The sequence below is a fragment of the Rutidosis leptorrhynchoides genome, chromosome 6 (assembly GCF_046630445.1).
Source record: "Rutidosis leptorrhynchoides isolate AG116_Rl617_1_P2 chromosome 6, CSIRO_AGI_Rlap_v1, whole genome shotgun sequence".
Classification (NCBI taxonomy): domain Eukaryota; kingdom Viridiplantae; phylum Streptophyta; class Magnoliopsida; order Asterales; family Asteraceae; genus Rutidosis; species Rutidosis leptorrhynchoides.
The window spans coordinates 116,548,472-116,569,885 of NC_092338.1; the positions used below are offsets into that span (position 1 = coordinate 116,548,472).

At 34.6% G+C, this 21,414-nt stretch overlaps 3 protein-coding genes across 3 annotated transcripts; 1 reads left to right on the forward strand and 2 right to left on the reverse strand.

The window, feature by feature from the left end:
- Positions 1 to 930: 930 nt before the first annotated feature.
- LOC139854000 (uncharacterized) lies at positions 931 to 1,482 on the reverse strand. The gene has a single exon (XM_071843334.1). The coding sequence runs from the start codon at positions 1,480 to 1,482 to the stop codon at positions 931 to 933; it is 552 nt and encodes a 183-aa protein (XP_071699435.1).
- An 8,549-nt stretch (positions 1,483 to 10,031) lies between these two features.
- LOC139852353 (metal tolerance protein C2) lies at positions 10,032 to 15,657 on the forward strand. The gene is made up of 10 exons (XM_071841633.1): positions 10,032 to 10,557; positions 12,767 to 12,875; positions 12,951 to 12,990; positions 13,182 to 13,258; positions 13,608 to 13,696; positions 13,913 to 13,982; positions 14,641 to 14,679; positions 14,782 to 14,932; positions 15,214 to 15,303; positions 15,409 to 15,657. The coding sequence occupies exons 1-10, from the start codon at positions 10,095 to 10,097 to the stop codon at positions 15,508 to 15,510; spliced, it is 1,230 nt and encodes a 409-aa protein (XP_071697734.1). The 5' UTR covers positions 10,032 to 10,094; the 3' UTR covers positions 15,511 to 15,657.
- A 1,416-nt stretch (positions 15,658 to 17,073) lies between these two features.
- Positions 17,074 to 17,898, reverse strand: LOC139854001 (uncharacterized). Its single transcript, XM_071843335.1, has one exon. The coding sequence runs from the start codon at positions 17,896 to 17,898 to the stop codon at positions 17,074 to 17,076; it is 825 nt and encodes a 274-aa protein (XP_071699436.1).
- Positions 17,899 to 21,414: the final 3,516 nt, after the last annotated feature.

A 21,414-nucleotide genomic window follows, 5' to 3' on the forward strand; every position in this document is an offset into this window, starting at 1 on the left:
CGATATGAGGTGTAACAAGGACATTATTTAGGTGTAGGGGTCGATGGATATTGGGCAACACGCTATGGCCAATGTTGATGACAGGAATGGTTTTCCCATCACCAACGGCGACCGAAGGGTAAATGCAATGATTAAATATAGTACTTAAACGATTAATGCTGGAAGTAAGATGAGTAGTTGCACTTGTATCCATATGCCAACCTGTATTACCATAATCCTGTAAAGTCGTAGTGTTATATGCCTGAGGGAGTGTGGTTTCCTGAGTGGGTTGTGCAGCTGTCGGATATTGCCCAAAGGGAGCAGGCCTAATACCTAGTCCAGGATACGAGTAAACAGGCCCGAAAGAAGGTTATTGCATACCCGGTTGAAGTCCAAGTGCATGGGCAGAGGTCTGCTGGGGAGGAAGGCTAGCATGTTGTGCCACATAGTGGGCTTGTGGTGGCGGTCCAATAGCAGCACCTGTTGGGCTGATCGCAGGAAAACCAAAGCCAGGTGGGCTCATAGTTTGGGCCAGCGGAGTCCTAGGTCAGAACTGATATGTAGCAACAGTAGGTTGTTGGGATGAGTTGGCCTGGTACCCGCCTTGGTGGGCTATAATCTGCTGTTGGGCCGAAATAATTTCCAAAAGATGAGCCTGACTGTTACCGGTGGGTCTATTGTTATTAGGAGTACCTGAGCTAGTATGTGTGATGTTTCCAGTACGAGTACCATGATGTAAATAACGGCATCGATCGCCAAACCTGCAGTGCCCACGAGAGAAATTACGACAAACTTGTTGGCCTGAATTCGAACGATTGGTTCCAGTGTTGGTGCTCACAGTTTGTGCGACAAGTGCGATTGGTGCAGAAGGGTTTCCTTGAGATTCACTCGATGACCGATTCTTTCTTTGAAGCTGTATTTCTTCAAGAGTGATCATCGACCGAACAGTATTCATATCGAGAAACGGTTTGCTGTGCAAGATAATATGTGTGGCGAGTGGAAAACGGTCGTTGATCCCATTGATTGCGTATGTGACCAAGTCGTCCTCCTCAATTTTACGCCTAAATTAATGAGCATGGCAGAGATCGTATCAATTTTCTGAAAGTATTGTTCGACGGTTAAGTCACCCATGTCCAGGTTGCGTAGTTCCGCAGTAAGTTCAATGACTTTGGATCGTTTATTGTCTTGAAAGATTTGCTTCAAGAACTCCCGCGCAGCGTGAGCAGTCTTGGGTTGTAAGTTGAGCAGACGTTCTAGCAGCGGCTCGGATATAGTTAGGAAGATCCAGCCGAGTACAAAGGCATCAGCTTTTTTTGTTTCTTCGTCTGGGTATGAGGATGAAGGTGCCTCGAGAAAATTATGAACATTGAAAAATGCACAATGGTTACCGAACAAAGTACTCCAATGAGTGTAGTTTAATTTTGCGAGATCGAGCTTGATTGGAACTAGGTGAGTGACAGAAGTGACCGTGTATATCTTATCGTATTTGCCATTTGGAGCCATGGCAGTAAAGATCGAAAGGCAGGAAAGGTTGAAGAGAAGAAGTAGACGACTATAGATTTTAGGGTTAGGTATTTGTGTCGCGTGAGGCGTCTGATACCATGTTAGTTTGCAAAGTATCGATGTATCTCTTATTGATTGCCTCATACATACATAAAAGAGAGATATAAATAGTCCAATGATCTCAAGACCTAATGGGCTACATAAACAAGGCCCTAAACAATACAAGGCTAAACATAAGATATAAATAATATAGATATAATAATGATCCGTCTAACACTATCTAATAGTTTGAAGGTTGATGAGTGGTTGTCAAACCAATTATCAAGACTCGGAAAGGTAAATCAGTTTTCATGTAGTTGTTCGGGGTGTATTCGGATTTGTTTAGTTTGTATCTTTATGTACTTGTATCGATTTATTTAGGTGTTGCTTTTGTTCTTGTGTTTTGATTGTTGTTCGAGATTGTTTCATTAATCTGGTTGCTCACGGCTTGAATTTAGTTAGCTTTTGTAATGTGTTTACTCATAGTGTTTAGGGTTCATCTACTACTTCTAAGCCTAACAATACTTATGAATTTGTTGCATCTTTTTCATCTTTTTATCAAAAGACTTTATAGTGTTATCATTATTTTGGAAATATATATTTTACTATATACTAATTGGCGTAATTTTTCCAACCCTAAAATCCACTGTTCAACTGTAGCGGTAACTTTTTTTCTTTTTTTTTTGAGAGGAAGACTCTAGACATTAACAGGATCATACATCAACAAATAAAAAAAATAAAAAACAAAAAAAGATCAACCACCACCGGTAGCCACTTCCGGCAACAAACACCGTCAGCGATGATACCATCGGCTTCTTCATGAATCACATCCCTGCACTTTTTGTTTCTTTGCAAAAAAAGTTGTACATCATTCTTAAAGGGTTGTACACTGGTCAGATCTGAAATTTAGTAAAAAGTTGGTGGTGACTTTTGACGGAAAAATAGGTAACCAAACCATAACACATTTAATCTCCATCCACCGCCACCGTACCACCCGTCACCACCGTAGTTCAATTGTGATGATGACGGCGATACGGTGGTTATAACAAGTCACTACCAACGTCCGCAACGACTTTTGTCTACCACCACCACCACTGTCGACCTACCAAAACTCCGTCATTATCGCATCAACCATCGACCAGCACCACAAGCACCATACAACACCACTATTATCAACACACTGTAATATAAAAAAAACCCCCATAAAATCGAAATCAACATAAGCAAAAAAAAAAAAAAAAAAAAAAAAAAAAAAAAAAAAAAGGCCGAAAAATGATAGATTCAAAAATCGAAATAAAAAAACTAAAAATGGAAACGAAAATACTACTTACCTTTAGTATAGAGATTTAACAATGAGGAAGAAACATAATGAGAGACGATGACCTGAGCATGGATGATCTTTGAAGCCGGGCATAAACAGAATGGAGGAGGTTTAAAAGGAGTTCAGATCTGTGAGAGAGATGACATTTACCGATGATAGAAGGCAGTGGCACGGTGATTGTTGGCGGCTGAGGTTGGTGGGAATGGGCGGCGATGATATGAAGGGAGTGGGGGTTGAGAGGTTTTTTTTATATCTAGGGTTGAAAGAGAGAACTAAGATTGGGTTTAAGATGTTGTGATGGAATATGTGAGAGATAAAATATTACGGAGTAGATGCTACTTTGGAAACTGGAATAACATGTGGTGTGATTTCTTAAGCCCTTGGATGGAGCACTCCTAATTTACTCTTTAAGCCATTGAATGGAGCACTCTTAATTTACTCTTTTTATTTAGAATAAAATATATCGGGTACAACATACTCTGTAAAATTCTTACTATTAATCCGTACTATATACAGAGTGTCCATTCATATCTTAACTTAATTTTTATTTTTATACTATTTATATTTAGATTTCAATTTTATATTGAATAATTTGTGTAATCACTGTAACTCCATGTTACCTACTGTGCATTCCTTAACTACTTCTTTGTAAAAAGTTTAGTTCTAATATATCCTTTTTTACAGAAAAAAGAAAAATATAAAATTCAATATATTGTTCAATTGATAATTTTAATTATATATTGTTAATGTTATTATCTTATGATTTAGATAATTACACTGTAATGCTGAGTGAAATCATATTTTCATTGTCGTCCTGGAAAATAGCGTTGCCTGCCACAAATACCGACAAACATCCGCCGCGCGCGGACTTCCGCACTAGTTAGTACATTATTAATAAAATTGAATGTTGTTATATTTCAGTAGGCTTATAACTACCTTTAGTGGCCTGGTTCAATATATTCAAATTGAAAGAACCAATAAAAGAGAGATGTGTTGTAGAAGATATAGGAGAGAAAGAGGTTGAAGAGAGGTGTGATGTATTTAATGTATATGTGTGTTTTTGTAACTTACATTATGCACATATATATAGTACAAATTTTACTATCCATATTTGACTAATTATCATCCATATTTAACTACTAAATTTACAACACTCTCCCTTGGATGGTAATTTTTTTTAAAGAGCAATTAATACTGCCTCGTTAAAAACCTTGCTAAAGAAAACCCAGTGGGATAAAACTTTAGCTAAGGGAAAAAGAGTGCAGCATAGAGTTGACTCCCCCTCAAGTAGACAACGCTGAGTCGTCACATCTTTTGAACTTGCCTCATGCCAATATTGTGAACGTATGTTTTGAAAACAGCGATTGACAGTGCTTTGGTATAAAGATCAGCAGAGTTGTTGATTGAACGTATCTCATTTTAATCTGGTTTTCTTTTACGAGATCTTGAGTATATGAGAAGAATCTGAGGTTTTCATCTGAAACTGTATCATCTAAATCTTTTATGTACAAGTTTGACCCTTGTGATTTGTCTACAGTCTCCTTCATGGTTTGCTCAAACTGTTGTTTCAATTCCTATTCCCTTTCAGTCTTTTTCTGAGCCTTACCAATATACCATTCTTTTCCATCAAACTTATGACCGTTAAGACCGTTTATAGCTTTAGCGCCTCGTTAGCATTTATGTTTTGTTCTGTCATTTTTGATACTCTTCTTTCATTTGTACTATGTAAGCTGTATTATCTTCATAGATAGTTGTTGGGCTTTTATAGCGTTCTAGTCCACAAGAATCAATAATGATTTGTATCATTGATCTTAACTAAAATCATTCCCGAGTAGCTTCATGTAATGCAATCACTTCGGCATGATTTGATGATGTTGCAACAAGTGTTTGTTTTGAGAACGTCATGATATTGCGGTGCCTCCATTTAGGAATACATATCCAGTTTGAGATTTAGCTTTATGTAGATCAGATAAATAATCTGCATCTGTATAACCAAACAAATCTTGTTTCGAGTTGTTAGAATAAAATAATTATAAATCAGTAGTTCCCAGAAGGTATCAAACTATTTATTTGATCCCATTCCAATGTCTTTTGGTAGGGGCTGAGCTGAACCTTGTCAATAAATTAACTGCAAAAGAAATGTCAGATCTTGTATAATTTGTAAGATACATAAGAGCCCCAATTGCACTAAAATATGGAACTTCTGAACCAAGAAGATCTTCATGATCTTCTAGAGGATGAAATGGATTAGTATCAATATTAAGATCTAACAACCATATGAGTACTTAATGGTTTTTGTCTTGTCCGTATTAAAATATTTTAAAATCTTTTCGGTATAAGTTGTTTGATGTATAAGTAAGTCATTAGTTATATGCTCAATATGTAAATCAACGTAATACTTGATTTTTTTTATTTTAAAATCTTTCTTTAGAAGTTGAATGGCTTCATAGATTTCTTTATTTAAGATAATTGATATAAACAGCTATGATCACATATCCGAACATTGTTTTTATAAAACACACGTGCAAATAAGTTTATATGTAGACCCTTTTCTTATCAAGTAGTAATTTAATCGATTATACCACATACGTCCCGATTGTATAAACCCATTTAGAAATCTTTGTGATTTAATAGAATATATTCCCTTGAGTTTTGCATTAGATGCTTATGATACCTTAACCCTTCAGGTATATTCATATATATATCACTATTAAGTGATCCATACAGATAAGTAGTAACAACATCCATGAGATGCATTTAAATAACTACCAGGTTGATTAAGTATCTAATAAGTAATTATATTCATTATAGGAGGATAAGTTTTTCTCCTAATTCATTTATGGTCTTTGTGGGAAATCTTGAGTTACAAGTCTAGTTTTGCCTTGTAACTTCATTTGCACATTTCTTTTCGGATAAAAATTCATTTGTATCCCATTGTTTCACATCTTTAAAAGTGATAACGATTGATCCAAAAACTTTTCTTTTATTGAGCGATTCTAATTCAGCTCGTATTGCTCCTTTCCGTTGAGTTCAATCACGTCTATTTTGATATTCAATGACAGATTTTGGTTCCAAATCATCATCTTTATTCATGATGTCATTGTAACATTATATGAAAATATCTCATCAAGATTTTTCATTTCATTTCAGTTTCATAATATTGCATAATTTATTGCAATTTATGTATTTACATTTATCAATATCCTCTGCAGAAGGAGTATTGATTTGTGGTTCTTGTTGAACACTTTCTTTTACCTCATTATCAGCTGATTTTCTTTTTCGAGGATTTTTATCTTTGGAACCAATTAGTCTCCCACGTTTCTGCTGTAGCAAAGACTCATGAGTGACATTATTGCCAGCTTTTGTAATTTCAATTCTAGCTGAAGCATTTACTGCTGGTATATATGATTTAGTCACTTATTTTTTGTATCTTTAAATGCATAAAGTAATTAATTTGCAAGTTCTTGCATATGCATTATATTTGAACTTTCTTTTCGCATTCTTTTGTGCGATGATCAATATTCCTTAATTGATGTTCACACCATGAAACATCATTTTATTTATATTTTATTTCTCCCCCTAATATAGGGAACAATGTTTCATTAAAGTGACAATCGACAAAACTTGCTGTAAAAACATCACCCGTCATGGGTTCAATATATCTTATGATTGAAGATGTTTCATATCTAACATATATTTCAATCCTTCTTTGAGGAACCATTTATTGTGGTTGTTCAATTAAAAATACACTGCACAACCAAATGTTCTAAGATGGAAAATATTTGGTCTCCACCAAAATTAAGTTGGTAATGGAGAATATTTATAACTTGCACTTGATTTAATGCGAATTAATGTCACATCATGTAAATTTACATGTCCCCATATAAATATTGAGAGTTTTGTACTCATTTCTAATTGTCTAGTTATTAGCTGTAAGCGTTTATCTATTGATTCAGCTAAACCAATTTTGTGTATGCACATGAGCAACTGGATGTTCAACAACAATCCTTGTAGACATATAATAATCATTAAAAGCTTGAGATGTTAACTCACCAGCATTATCAAGTCTCATCCTTTTAATGGTGTAATCAGAATAATGTGTTCTTAATTTAATAATTTGTGCAATAAACTTTGCAAATGCCATATTATGGCTTGATAACACACAAACATGAGACCATGCGTTAGATGCGTCTATTAGAAAAATGGTCCACATGATGGATGAATTGGTCCATATATATACCCTTGAATTCTTTCAAGAAACATTGGTGATTATTTCTCAATGTGCTTTTCATTAATCGCCATATGTGATTTTCATTAATCACTATATGTGCTTTTCGTTAATCACTATATGTGCTTTTCATTAATCACCATATGTGATTTTCATTAATCACCATATGTGCTTTTCATCATATATCATTTTCACCATATGCGCTTTTAATCATATGTGCTGCGCTTTTCGTCATATGCACTTTTCATTATATGCGCTTTTAATTATATGCGATGCGCTTTTCATCATATGCGCTGCGCTTTTCATTATATGCGCTTTTTATCATATGCGCTTTTAATCCTATGCGCTTTTCGGTGCTACATAGATATTTCTCATTTTCGATTATCATTGACTGATAATCATATCCATTATGATATATATCAGAGAAACTTAACAAATTTCTCTTTGATTTGGGAGAAAACAAGACATTGTTTACCAAAAAATTCGTACCATTTGGTAATATGAAATTTTGCCTTTTTCATTTCTTATATCAAGTTTGCAAGAGCTGATATAATATTTATAATTCCTTCATTTGATTTAAATCAATGAAATATTTCTTAGATTTGATCATAGTGTGTATGTTACTACTATCTGCAATACATAGGTCTTTACCATTTAATTGATGTTGTATTTCTGCAGGATTCATACTAAAACTTCAAATAAGATAAGCAAATAATGAGTTATATTTCAGCAAGATAATCAAATTATATTACCTGCAAACAAGTTATAATCTGAAGTACATAAAAGATAACACTTAATAAAACATATGCGTTATGGTCTAAAACTATTTATTTATGAGTGATACATAAAAAAACTAGGCATCTTAGAAAATTCAAACCATTCAAGTCTCAAGATAGCTCAGGGTTAATTTAATCAAGATTTGTCAACAGATTCACTCTCGTTTTCTTTTCTTTTGGGACTTATTTGTAGAGCTAAACAAGATGTTCATATATTCAAGAAATACTAGACTGATGATCCACGTTACCAGATCATTAATAAGAATCTCCGGAATTCTTATAAGAGCGTCTACTAATATCTTTAATTTTATTCTTTCATGGATCACCGTTATTATTATTATTATTATTTTTTTTTTTTGATAACTAATATCGTATCTATCTTTGAGTATTTTCCATAATACACTTGGATTTTCGATCATATAATATGTAGATTCTAAGGACTCGTCAATATGTTTGCTAAGAAAAATACTTACTATTGCTTTCTCTTGTTCGGAATAATTGTTATTTTCATTCAGGGTTTCTAAAATACCGTTTGATTCGAGATGTTTTTCTACATTCATAACCCATGTTAAGTAGTTGTTCCCACTTGTTCTAAATGAGCAAATTTAAGCCTTTTCAAATTCGACATTTTCTATTATCAAAAAGATGAATAACATAAATCATAATCATAATCAACTTCTATTCATAGACAAATAATAAAATGAAATTAGAATCATTTTAAATTCATAAGTAGCAAACAACAGAATAATGGTATGATTACAAATAATAAAACCACAAGGGCAGGATAGAATATAGGTTCACCCGGTGGTATATTAGCAACAATGATGATAGTTAATATGACCAATACAATAGGAAAAATCATCCTTGTGTGAATCATTTTTACAAAAACTTTTTGAGAGTAGTAATCTGAAAAATGAAGATTGATTTGTGAAAATGTGAAAACGGAGATGTTTATTTTATATTTGAAAAATATAGTTGTTGTAACGTCGTCAGTTGACGTTAACAACCGTTATGTATATATGACCGTTGTAACGTCGTTAGTTGACGTTAACGAATAAAGTCACTATATCAAAACGCGTATGAGTAATATAAAGGACAAGATTTTTTTTCTTATTTTAACTTTTAAGATTTACTTTTAATAAAAATACAAACTACTTTTTTTTATTTTAACTTTTAAGATTTACTTTTAATAAAAATACAAACTACTTTTTCTTATTTTAACTTTTAAGATTTACTTTTAATAAAAATACAAACTACTTTTTCTTATTTTAACTTTTAAGATTTACTTTTAAGAATAAACATTAGTATGCATGAAATAAATAATGATTAATTGCATAAGTAGTCATAAATGTTAGATAACATATAAAGACCCCATCGTATTCGTATTGATCGGAATTAATCTCGACCCATGGTACCGTGTTGTCAAATGACGTGTTGCGTACATAAAGTACCGTGTTGTCAAATGACGTGTTGCGTACAATCATGAGGTCTTATTAACATAAATATAAATGTTAGTGAAGTTAATAAGAGTTAGATTACAGAAAATATAATTCATGCGGTATAACCGACCATATATAACTTAAATAACATAAATATAAATGTTAGTGAAGTTAATGAAAGTTAGATTACAGAAATATAATTCAGGCGGTATAACCGACCATATATAACTTAAATAACATAAATATAAATGTTAGTGAAGTTAATAAAAGTTAGATTACAGAAATATAATTCAGGCGGTATAACCGACCATATATAACTTAAATAACATAAATATAAATGTTAGTGAAGTTAATAAAAGTTAGATAATTTCTTACCTTGATTAGTGACGTGTGCTTGCTTAGATAAACCTTGATTATACGGAGTACTTCGTGCTGATAACGTGTTATATTTCAGTAGGCTTATAACTACCTTTAGTGGCCTGGTTCAATATATTCAAATTGAAAGAACCAATAAAAGAGAGATGTGTCGTAGAAGATATAGGAGAGAAAGAGGTTGAAGAGAGGTGTGATGTATTTAATGTATATGTGTGTTTTTGTAATTTACATTATACACATATATATTACAAATTTTACTATCCATATTTGACTAATTACCATCCATATTTAACTACTAAATTTACAACAAATGTTAAATATACACTGATTTATTACGGAGTATTAAGTTTGACTTTTCAGTCAAAGTCTCGTGTATATTCCGATCTGATCTTTAACTTCTAGGGTTTTTGATTTCACAATTTTTTACCTAACAAATGGAAATGTCTAAGGTTTCCGATCAAAACGATGACTCAAAAACCCATTTCGATTACCAAAAACTTGAATCCGAGACACCTCGATCATGGAACGCAGGCGATTTCGACCGCCGATTCGCCTATTCCCGCCAAAATTCATTCCAGCGTGAACAACCTCTTGCATCATCAATAATGTCCTCAAAGAAGCCTTTTTTGTCTCGTACTTCATCCAAAATCGATATATTTCCGTTTCCAAATCAACGGGAATATGTTAGCGATAAATTATGGACAGATGAAGAAAGTTTCAGTTCTTTCAGTAATAATAAAAAAGAAAAAATGTCAATTATAGCTTTTATATTTTATTTATTTAATAACGTGATTAGATCTGGAAATAAACAAATGAAGAGATTAGTTATGTTGATTTCACTTAATGTTGCTTGTTCAACTGCTGAATTGCTTATTGGCCTTATATCAGGTCAAGCAGGTATTTTTTTGCCCAACGCACTTGCTATAAACTTTTGTTTATATTTTTATGCAAAACATTTGGATTGTGGGATGATTTGTGGTTTATCTGAATGATTCTATCTTTAATATCTCTTGGAACACTCCCAAAAAAGATTGTGCTCTTGCTAATGTTAGGCAATAAACCAGAAACCTGCCCAAACTCTTCTAGAGCCTTTTTCACAACTCTAACAGAAGCAACATCATCATTACATAGGACTAAAAGATCATCTGCAAAACAAATGTGTGACAGTTTCATTTGTTTACATTTAGAATGATACTTGAATTCAGGGCTGTCTTTGATATTTCTGTTCATAATCAAAGAGAAAACTTCCATCACTAAGGTGAATAAGTAAGGAGATATAGGGTCCCCTTGCCTTAAACCCCTTCCACCTCTGAAATACCCTTTGATATCACCATTTATGCAGACTGAAAAAGAAGATTCAGTGACACAGGACATGATCCAATGCACCATCTTAGCATGAAAACCAAACTGAATCTACGTCTTTTAGGAATTTTCAGTTGACAGTGTCATATGCTTTTTGTATATCTATCTTGAGAACACGTCTTTTAACTCCATTAGCTCTATTATATCCCTTTAAAACCTCTTGAGCAACAAGAATATTGTCATGTATAGATCTCCCTGGAATAAATGCACATCTGATTGCAATTTACCAGCTTGTTCAAACCTCTTTTAATTCTGTTGGTAAGGATTTTACTTATGCATTTATATAGCACATTACATCATGCTATGGGCCTGAAGTCTGACACTTTATTAGGAGTATCAATCTTGGGAATTAGAGCTATTAGGGTAGCATTGATCTCTCTGAGCAGTCTGCCATTACTAAAAAACTCTCTAATAGCTTCACAGATATCCAAACCAATAATATTCCAAGCCTTTTTGAAAAAGTGGGAAGAATAACCATCTGGCCCAGATCTTTACTGTCATCAATATCAAACGTAGTAGATTTGATTTCCTCATCAGTGACATAGCCAGCCATCTCATTAGCTTCTGCAGAACTTATAACATTTGAAATTATGTCTCCAAGCTCCTCAATAGGCCTGCAGTCACCTTTATCTTTCAAGAAATTTTGAAAATGTGTAACAAACTGTTCTGCAGTCACCTTTATCACCATTAAATCTCACACCATTCTCATCACAGACACTGTCTATTCTGCTCTTTTGCTTTCTACTTTTCAATATACTATGGAAAAAATTAGTATTTTTGTCCCCTCAGCAAGCCAATGGATCTTTGCTTTTTGTTGTAACAAAATCAATTCATCTTTCTTAGCTTTTTTATAATCCATCAATGCTTTAGCAGCAGCATCTTTGAACTGATGATTATGAGGATTTTGTGTTACATCTTTTTGACACTTTTTCACTTTATCCCTCAAATCATGAACATTTTTGAAAACACTACCATTAGCCCAATTCAGCTTATTGAGCTCCTTTTTGAGGCTTTTAAGTTTAGAGACAACCTGAAACATCTTATACCCACCAATTTGTTTATTCCAACCTTCTTCAACAATGGACAAGAACTCCTCCTTCTCTGCTGTGTGATTCATGAACCTGAATCATTTCCTTGTTTTGATCAGTCCATTAGGAATATTAAGCACAGCAGGATTATGGTCTGACACTAAATAAGGCATAAAGATCCCAGAAGCTTGTGAATAGCTATTCAAAAAATCTTCATTGCACATAATTCTGTCCAGCTTTTTCAGAATATCACAGTTAGGATTTTTCAGAGATTTGGTCCATGTGAAATGAAACCCTGTACTCCCCAGATTATCCACTTCAATATCATTGATACAATCATTGAAATCCTTCATTTCCTCATTAATATGAGAACATCCAGAGCTATGTTCATTTATGCTTCTTGTTATGTTAAAGTCTCCCATTAGGATCCAAGGTATAGAATGAATTACTAACTCCTGCCATAGCTTCTTTCTTTCCCTACCATTATTGCTAGCATATATAAAGCTGCAATAGAACTTAGTCTTTTTATCGACAGATTCCACCAAACATAGCACAACTTGCCTATCAACCTGGATAACCATAACATTAACAATGTTACTGTTCCATCCCATTATAATTCTGCAACTGTTTGGACTTAAATCCACATTTGACATCCAATTCCAATGTTTGAATACATACCCACAAGCTTTATCAATACGGTTTATCTGTATGTCTAGGTTTGGTATCTGATGCATTTCATTTGACATTTGGTTGTGGTCTGTTGACGTTTTCTCTATTTGCAATGGCGGTTTCTAGGCGAAAGCCTGATCGAGTTTACACTTATGGGTAAGCTTTAAATATGTCATTTATGACTTATTATTGATGCAGTTTAGGCTAAATGGGTTGCTTATTGAACATCAGGTACAAAAGGCTAGAAGTTTTATCTGCTTTCACCAACTCTGTAAGTATGCACAGTTTATGCTTGATTTAAATTGCTGTTTTTGTATGCTTAGTTGAAAGTGTTAGTGATAGATATTTAATTATTTAAGTCGATGTATCCTGTATGAGTGCATTTGCTTGTGCTTATAGCTCACTGTTTGTATTCTTGGGGCTAATGCTGTGATGTTTGAATTGTGGTTCATGTTTAGACAGCTATTTCTTTTGTTCATGTCATTTTCGTTGGCTGTTGAAGCACTTCACGCTTTTGTACAAGATGAATCTGAGCACAAGTAAGTCATTTGTATTCATGTACTTTAGCAACGTACTTCTCTTAGATGATGGTTGATGGCATGTATAAAGGTGATCAACCTATTATGTATGATATAACAGCATGAAAAGTTTCTTTACTAAACGTGTCTTAGCTATTGTGCCCCTGGATATCTTTCAAGTAAAATCTGACTTTATTTATCTGTACCAACTGCTAACAGGACATTATAACTAATCAGTGATATATCATATGTTTTGGTTTTCTTATTGTTGGAGGGTGGTTTAGAAACTATGTACTTTTTCAGTATTTGGTGTTCAGTTGGATATTTATATGAATGATATCTTATTATTCTTTATTGTTCTCGTTTGCAGGCATTACTTAGTCATTTCTGCAGTGACAAACTTGTTAGTGAATCTCATTGGCATTTGGTTTTTCCGGAACTATGCCCGTGTTAGTCTTGGTATGTCTCACTCATATTATTAGCATGCTTATGCTTGTAACGATAAGATTTAGTATTTTTGTTTACATTTAATCATAGACTTGGTGTTTATAATGAGCCTTGTTTAATCTATAAGTTTTTTGTCTTTCAAATAGATTTGAACAAGGCTAAATGTTAATATCATATTGAAAGTACCAGATACATGACTTTTAATTCAAGTTATCTTTCTGATTATAGTTTACCGAAATGCGGAAGATATGAACTACCACTCGATTTGCTTGCATGTTGTTGCTGATTCTATTCGAAGGTATGAATCTGTCTCTTTGATGCGTATTGTTCCAATTCAATTTTCTTATGTCACGTTGGGTATTTATGTATTATTATTAGAAGGGCAATCACTCAATCAGAAAACTCCCAACTAAACATATAAATAGCATTGTTTTAGATTTAAATCTTATCGGGAAAAAAAAAAACTCTCTTCCACATAAGGTCTTTCAGAAGTATTATGGAGTAGTAGTATCACATATTAAGCTACACATCTTGTAATATTAGCCCTAAATCCCTAAACAGGTAGAATATGTAAAATAATGTTAAGAAAATGTACACTTAATGCACAGGAACATCTTCAAGAGGGAGAAGTTATAGTAGTGAGAAAGCGTACACTATATTGTTTGTAGCACTTAAATTGTGATGTTTTTTTAATACATCGGTCACATGTTGTTTATAGGTGAAGCGTTGCAATAGAAGTAGTAAATTTGATTCATTATGAATGAATCAAATTAGTTTATATTTTATCTCTACAGGGTCTCAACAAGGATAAATCAAAAAAGAATTTATTAAATTGGAAATAATTATCATTGAAATGCTGATAGTTGTTTTTGATACATTTATGAAACATGCATTCAACCTTGACGTGTCTACTCATAAATCTTACCTTAAAGCTGGTGCTGTGTCGTTTTTTACAGCGCAGGCTTGATTATGGCATCCTGGCTATTAAGCCTTGGGTAAGTTCTGTATGCATTTTATTAAATAGTAAAGAATAGGTTATTAATAAATCAACGTAACATTAGGGAGCACTAACACTTATAACATTGTTGGTTTTTCAGTGTCGACAACGCTGAAGTCTTGTGTTTGGGTCTAGTTTCGTTTACTGTATTCATGCTTGCTATGCCACTTTTTAAAACAAGTGGCGGTATCCTTCTTCAGAAAGCCCCACCTAGTATCCATTCATCAGCGTTGACCAAATGCTGGCGACAGGTATTAAATTGATCCCAACTTTGTGTCGCTTTATAATCTTGTAATCAAGGTTGCAAAAATCGCTACTCTGGTGTACTCGGTCGGGACTTTTCAGGGAGTACTCGGCTACTCGCCAACTCGGGGAGTACTTGGATGTTGACCAAGTTTGACTTTGACTGATTTTGGTTTAACCGATTTTTTGAGTAATCCCAAGTTATGGCCGAGTTTTGACCGATTTTCCAAGTAGTTCTGAGTTCTGCAACATTGCTTGTAATATATGTTTGTTAACGTATTCTCATTAGGTGGCTTCTCTTGAAGATGTTAATGAAGTATCCGAAGCTCGGTTCTGGGAATATGTTCCTGGCCATGTTGTGGGATCGGTTTCACTACAGGTATATTTTAAAAGAAAATAAGAAGTGCCAAAACACATACAATTGTGTGTGTGTGTGTGTGTGTGTGTTATATGTAATGTGTTTTCATTTCCTCTGAATTAACAGGTGAAGCAGGGGGTGAATGATCGAGCAGTTCTTGGTTTTGTACGAGATTTGTACCATGATATAGGTGTACAAGATTTTACAGCTCAATTAAACTTAACATGACCAACTGGAAACATTTGATGTTAAAGCATAGCAAATTTGAACACCAAAGTATAAGAACTTGACCTGTTTATACGACCTCAATCTATTTTATTTTCATGATTTACTTGTCAAACAATTTGAATATTCTGGAGTTGGTGTTTCATATCATTAATAGATTTAAAAGCTTATATGCATATGGGGCATCTGTATATGCTTCTAGTCTGGGTGTCAACAATACATATGCTTGGGTTAGATGTTGCAATTTTAAGTTGTTACCTACAAATGGGTTAATTCGTGTTATACTTTAACCCCCAATGGATAAAATGGATAAGTTTTTTAAGATTTTAAGAACTTAGTATAAATGCAGTGGGTCAAACAGGTCTGATGAGAAAATTTATTCGAAGTGTATTTTGATGTTCATTACTTCGTTGTAATCATGTTGCCCCATATATGAGTTGGCGGTTGTTTTGGACAACCTGTTTGTGTTCCTGCCATTTTCGCAGTGTCGAACATCAATATCTATTGTTGGAGAAGGATTCAAATGGGGCGTTGTTCATTGTTAATGAATTAATTGTAGTCTTTCTCTTGTGTGAGTATTTGTTCTACGTCTGTTTTTTGTTACTTTTTTTAGGCTAGAAGGAAGGGCTTTATCATACCTTTATCTACTGGGGTAAGTTAGTAAGGTTGTCAAGAGCTGATATGGTTTGTGCATGCTACGGAGTATATTGTTAATTAGGTTGTAAAAGTTGCTAGTTGGGTATTATCACTGTAAAATTGTACAGTTAATTATCTCGCTTCAGACTTTATACTTTGAAATTTTAAACAACTTAAAATACAAATGTTAGGTGGTTAAAGCAATGAATTTCTTATTTTCCCTTCATAATTTTCTTCTCTTGATTAGAGATGACTAAAAAATAACAATATATCACCATAATATTTTTTTCTATCAATCATCCTATTCGAATAGTCATTTTTAATTTATACATAAATTTTTTTTTTTTTTTTTTAAAAGCCAAAATTTTTATTAACACAAAACAACATGTACAAGGACTGCATATGACTACCAGTCAGTATGCATTTCACAGCTAATCTATTCTATGTATACCTCAACAAAACTATATAACTCAAACAATACATATAAACATCAATCAGTACATATCTATGCTATGTAACCCTACAGAGGACCCGAATTACTTGAGCATCCCGACGAAAGCTTCAACCTACGTCATCACGATTTGTCGATCCATTGACGTAATACGAAGGGGTTATGAGCCATTGTTGCCATTCGATGTTTAGCTTATTCGACCTTTTAGACAGTGGCGGAACTTGACCCCGACTCGGGAGGGGGCGAAACTAATCGAAGGGGGGTAAACACTCAAAAAAACCTTATTTTTTCGTAAATTTTTTTTTTAGTGTAATTTTTTTTTCTTTCCGAAATCGAGGGGGGCCGGATACCCCCTTTGGTCCCTTAAATGTTCCGCCCCTGCTTTTAGATACCCATTCAAAACTCTTAACTTGGATTTCATTCACAATGTTTGGGATAGCAGTATCTTTATTTTGAAAAACCTTTTGATTGCGGTATTTTCAAATTATGTACCCGCTAACCCATTCCACGGCTTGCCAAATCCTCTTCCCCTCCTCATCCCGAATGAAGTTTCCGACACCATTAAACATTTCTCCGGTACTAAGGTTTGTTGGAGTGCCAAGACCCCACCAGCGATACACTCTGACCCAAATTTCATAAGCAATTTTACACAAAATCAAAGCATGATCAATAGTTTCAAGCGAGTCATCACACATTGAACATCGAACCGAATCGAGATCGATGCCACGTTTATCCAATTCGACCCGTACCGGAATTCTTCTACGCTTGACCCTCCATGCGAACACATTCAAAGATTTCGGAACTAGTCTGTTAACATCAGTTACCCCAACCGAATTATTACCGTACATTTTTTCGTCGATTAAATGAGATAGAGTTTTAGTGCAATAGAACCCCTTTTCATGTAAATTCCATTTCCAAACGTCCCTCGAGCTGTTATTGAAGACTGAAGTAATGATGGCAGCCTTCATCTCAGCTAGTTCACTGTTTGCTCGGCCCGAGAGTGGTCTGGTCCAGGACCAATTGTGTGACACCACTGAACCGTCCCAATGAATTCTATCACTTACTCGCACATCCTTTGTAGTTTCTAACCTGTATAACCTCGCAAATTTGCCTTTGAAAGCTTTGTCACCTATCAGTCGGTCTTCCCAAAATAGAGTTTCCTTGCCTTCACCAAATGATTTCTCGAAAGACAGATTAAAATTAATATCACACTTTGCCAAGTCTTTGCCTACATTAACGATACATCTCCAAGGAGAAGAAATGTTATAGGTTCGGCTTTGACCCGACACACATAAACCCCCCATCCCGCCCGTAAATGCTCGAAATAATTTTGACCCAAAAGGTTTCGGTTTCGGTTTCGGTGAGAAACCTCCACCACCATTTCCCCAATAAAGCTAATTTTTTAGTTTTCAATGACCCGATGTTCAAACCCCCGTCCCCATAAGAAAGAATAATATTTTCTCATTTTACCCAAGACATTTTTTTAATTTCACCTCGCCCCAAAAACATTTACGACGCAAACCTTCGAGTAAATTGATGACACATGGAGGAGCTCGATATATAGAAAATTAGTACAACGGTAAGCTACTAAGGATCGATTTTATAAGGGTTAGTCTGTTAGATTATGGAGACATTTATACAAAACTAGAAGGAAAAAAAAAAAACTTGCACGGATTTTGCAGGTTTCGGGAAGCGTGAAGCAGTCAAATGCGGCGCATCTTGACATGGATGCGGCGCATTCATCGAGCAAAATAGTCCGAGATTTATTGATGCGGAGCATTGAGCTGATATGGCGCATCAGGGGTCAGATGCGGTGCATCGAGTGCTGGTACATGAATCTGGAACGTGAAAAGCAAGTGATGCGGCGCATCACACATCAGATGCGGCGCATCTGGTGTCTGACAGCAAGTTGGCAAGTTGGCAAGTTGCAACCTTTACATCCGAGCATGCTTTGGCCTCCTTTCACTTTAGGTGCAAAGTTAATCACTTTACACCTAAAATTAGGGCTGTGATCATGCCATTACAAGGTGGAAAGCATGGCTAGATGGTAAACAAGATGATTACTTGTCATGATGAAGATTCCTAGCTAGTTGTCATGGTGTTCTTGTTTCTCCTATATATAGAACTCATTGTATCATATTGTAACACACCAAATACAGATTCTCAGTAATAAACACTCTCTAGTTGGTCCGTGGACTAAAGCAATCACACCGATTGCATATAGCCACGTTATATCTTGTGTCGTTCTTACATTTTCGCATTTATTATCTTTCGTTCATTAAGTGGGTTTGAGTGATCTTGATAGAATCACTACTCGGCTAGTAGTCTTGTAGAATTACTAGTGTTGTTTGGGTCCTAATATCCTAACAACTGGTATCTAGAGCACAAGGTTTCGTTAAGGGAACGATGGCGGAAGATGGGAAGTTTAGAATCGACCGATTCGATGGGAGAGACTTTGGCTTTTGGAATATGCAAATTGAAGATTACTTGTATCAAAAGAAGCTACACCAACCCTTGTTAGAGACCAAGCCCGAAAGCATGGACGATGCCGATTGGACGCTTTTGGATCGTCAAGCTTTGGGTGCTATTCGTCTTTCACTTGCTAAGAACGTTGCATACAATGTTGTGAATGAGAAGACGACGTTTGCTTGCTTGAAAGCACTCTCTAACATGTATGAGAAACCTACAGCTGCAAATAAGGTATTTCTCATGCGTCAATTGTTTAATACTAAGATGAAGGAAGGTACGAGTGCAACGGATCATATCAATGAATTTAATAATATCGTTTCAAGACTTGAATCGGTAGAGATTAAGTTTGATGATGAACTAAAAGCACTTATCTTGCTTTCATCATTACCGGAAAGTTGGTCGGGTACGGTTACCGCGGTTAGTAGCTCTACGGGAACTACTAAGCTAGCGTTTGAAGCTATAAGGGATTTGATTCTTGGTGAAGATACTCGTAGAAGAAACTCGGGAGAATCGACATCCGGTTCTTTGTTAAGTACCGACAACCGTGGTAGAAAATTTTGAACGCGGTGAGAAGAAGGGTAGGAAGAAGTCTAAGAAGAGGTATCCATCGAAAGATAGAAGTGAAGTTACTTGTTGGGGTTGCAATCAAAAGGGGCACTTTCAAAGGAATTGCAAAAATGGTTCCGCGAAAGGTGTAAACTTAGCCGAAGGGGAAAGTGATGATGCACTTTTGTGTAGTGTTGAAAATTCTACGGAGTCTTGGATTTTGGATTCGGGAGCTTCGTTTCATGCTACTCATATCAAAAGCATGATGAAGAATTTTCGTTCATATCAAGGCAATGAGAGATTGGCGGACAACAAGCAACTCAACATAGACGGCATTGGAGATGTTGTTTTGAAGACTACCCTTGGTTCTAATTGGACTTTGAAGAACGTAAGGTACATTCCTAAATTGAAAAGGAAACTTATTTCGGTTGGTCAATTAGATGATGAAGGTAACGCGATTACTTTTGAAAACCGCCAATGGAAGGTGGTTAAGGGTAGTAGTTGAAATGACCCGTTCATATACATTATAAACGATTCACAATAGTTGATTACATTGCGAGGTATTTGACCTCTATATGATACATTTTACAAACATTGCATTCGTTTTTAAAAGACAAAATTTCCTTACATCGAAAATTGACAGGCATGCATACCATTTCATAATATCCACTATCCAACTATAAATTGATTTAATAATAATCTTTGATGAACTCAATGACTCGAATGCAACGTTCTTCGAAATATGCTATGAAAGACTCCAAGTAATATCTTTAAAATGAGCAAATGCACAGCGGAAGATTTCTTTAACACCTGAGAATAAACATGCTTTAAAGTGTCAACCAAAAGGTTGGTGAGTTCATTAGTTTATCATAATCATTTATTTCCATCATTTTAATAGACCACAAGAATTTCATTTCCAGTTCTCATAAATATACGTCCCATGCTGATAATGCTAAAAGCGAACATATATTTCATAGCATTATTCCTCAAGAAAGACAAGCTTTTAGTTGCAATTGTTCTATTTAAAAGTGATATTCGTTTAAATAATAAAAGGTGAAGACAAAAGACAGATTCGACGAATTGAAGACGCAAACGACCAAAAAGCTCAAAAGTACAAAAGACAATCAAAGAGGTTCCAATTATTGATAAGAAACGTCTCGAAATTACAAGAGTACAAGATTCAAAACGCAAAGTACAAAATATAAAATTGTACGCAAGGACGTTCGAAAATCCGGAACCGGGACCAGAGTCAACTCTCAACGCTCGACGCAACGGACTAAAAATTACAAGTTAACTATGTATATAAATATAATATAATATATAATTAATTATATTAATTATATATATATTATATATATATTATAAACCGTCGGCAAGAAAGACTCCAAAAGGGACTGAGCTGTAATTTCAAACTCCGCGACTCAAGGAGTTTGAAGGCAAAAATGCCGCGAGTCGCAGAGCCCCAAAAGTCGAAAATCCCTATAAAAGCAAACGAATTCTGATCACAAAAACCACAAAATATATCCATCTCTCTATCTATATCGTATATATTTATATTTTAATTTTAATTTTAATTTTAATTTTAATTTTAATTTTAATCCTAATAATAAGGGTATGTTAGCAAATGTTGTAAGAGTGTAAGTCGAAATTCTGTCCGTGTAACGCTACGCTATTTTTAATCATTGTAAGTTATGTTCAACCTTTTTATATTAATGTCTCGTAGCTAAGTTATTATTATGCTTATTTAATCCGAAGTAATCATGATGTTGGGCTAATTACTAAAATTGGGTAATTGGGCTTTGTAC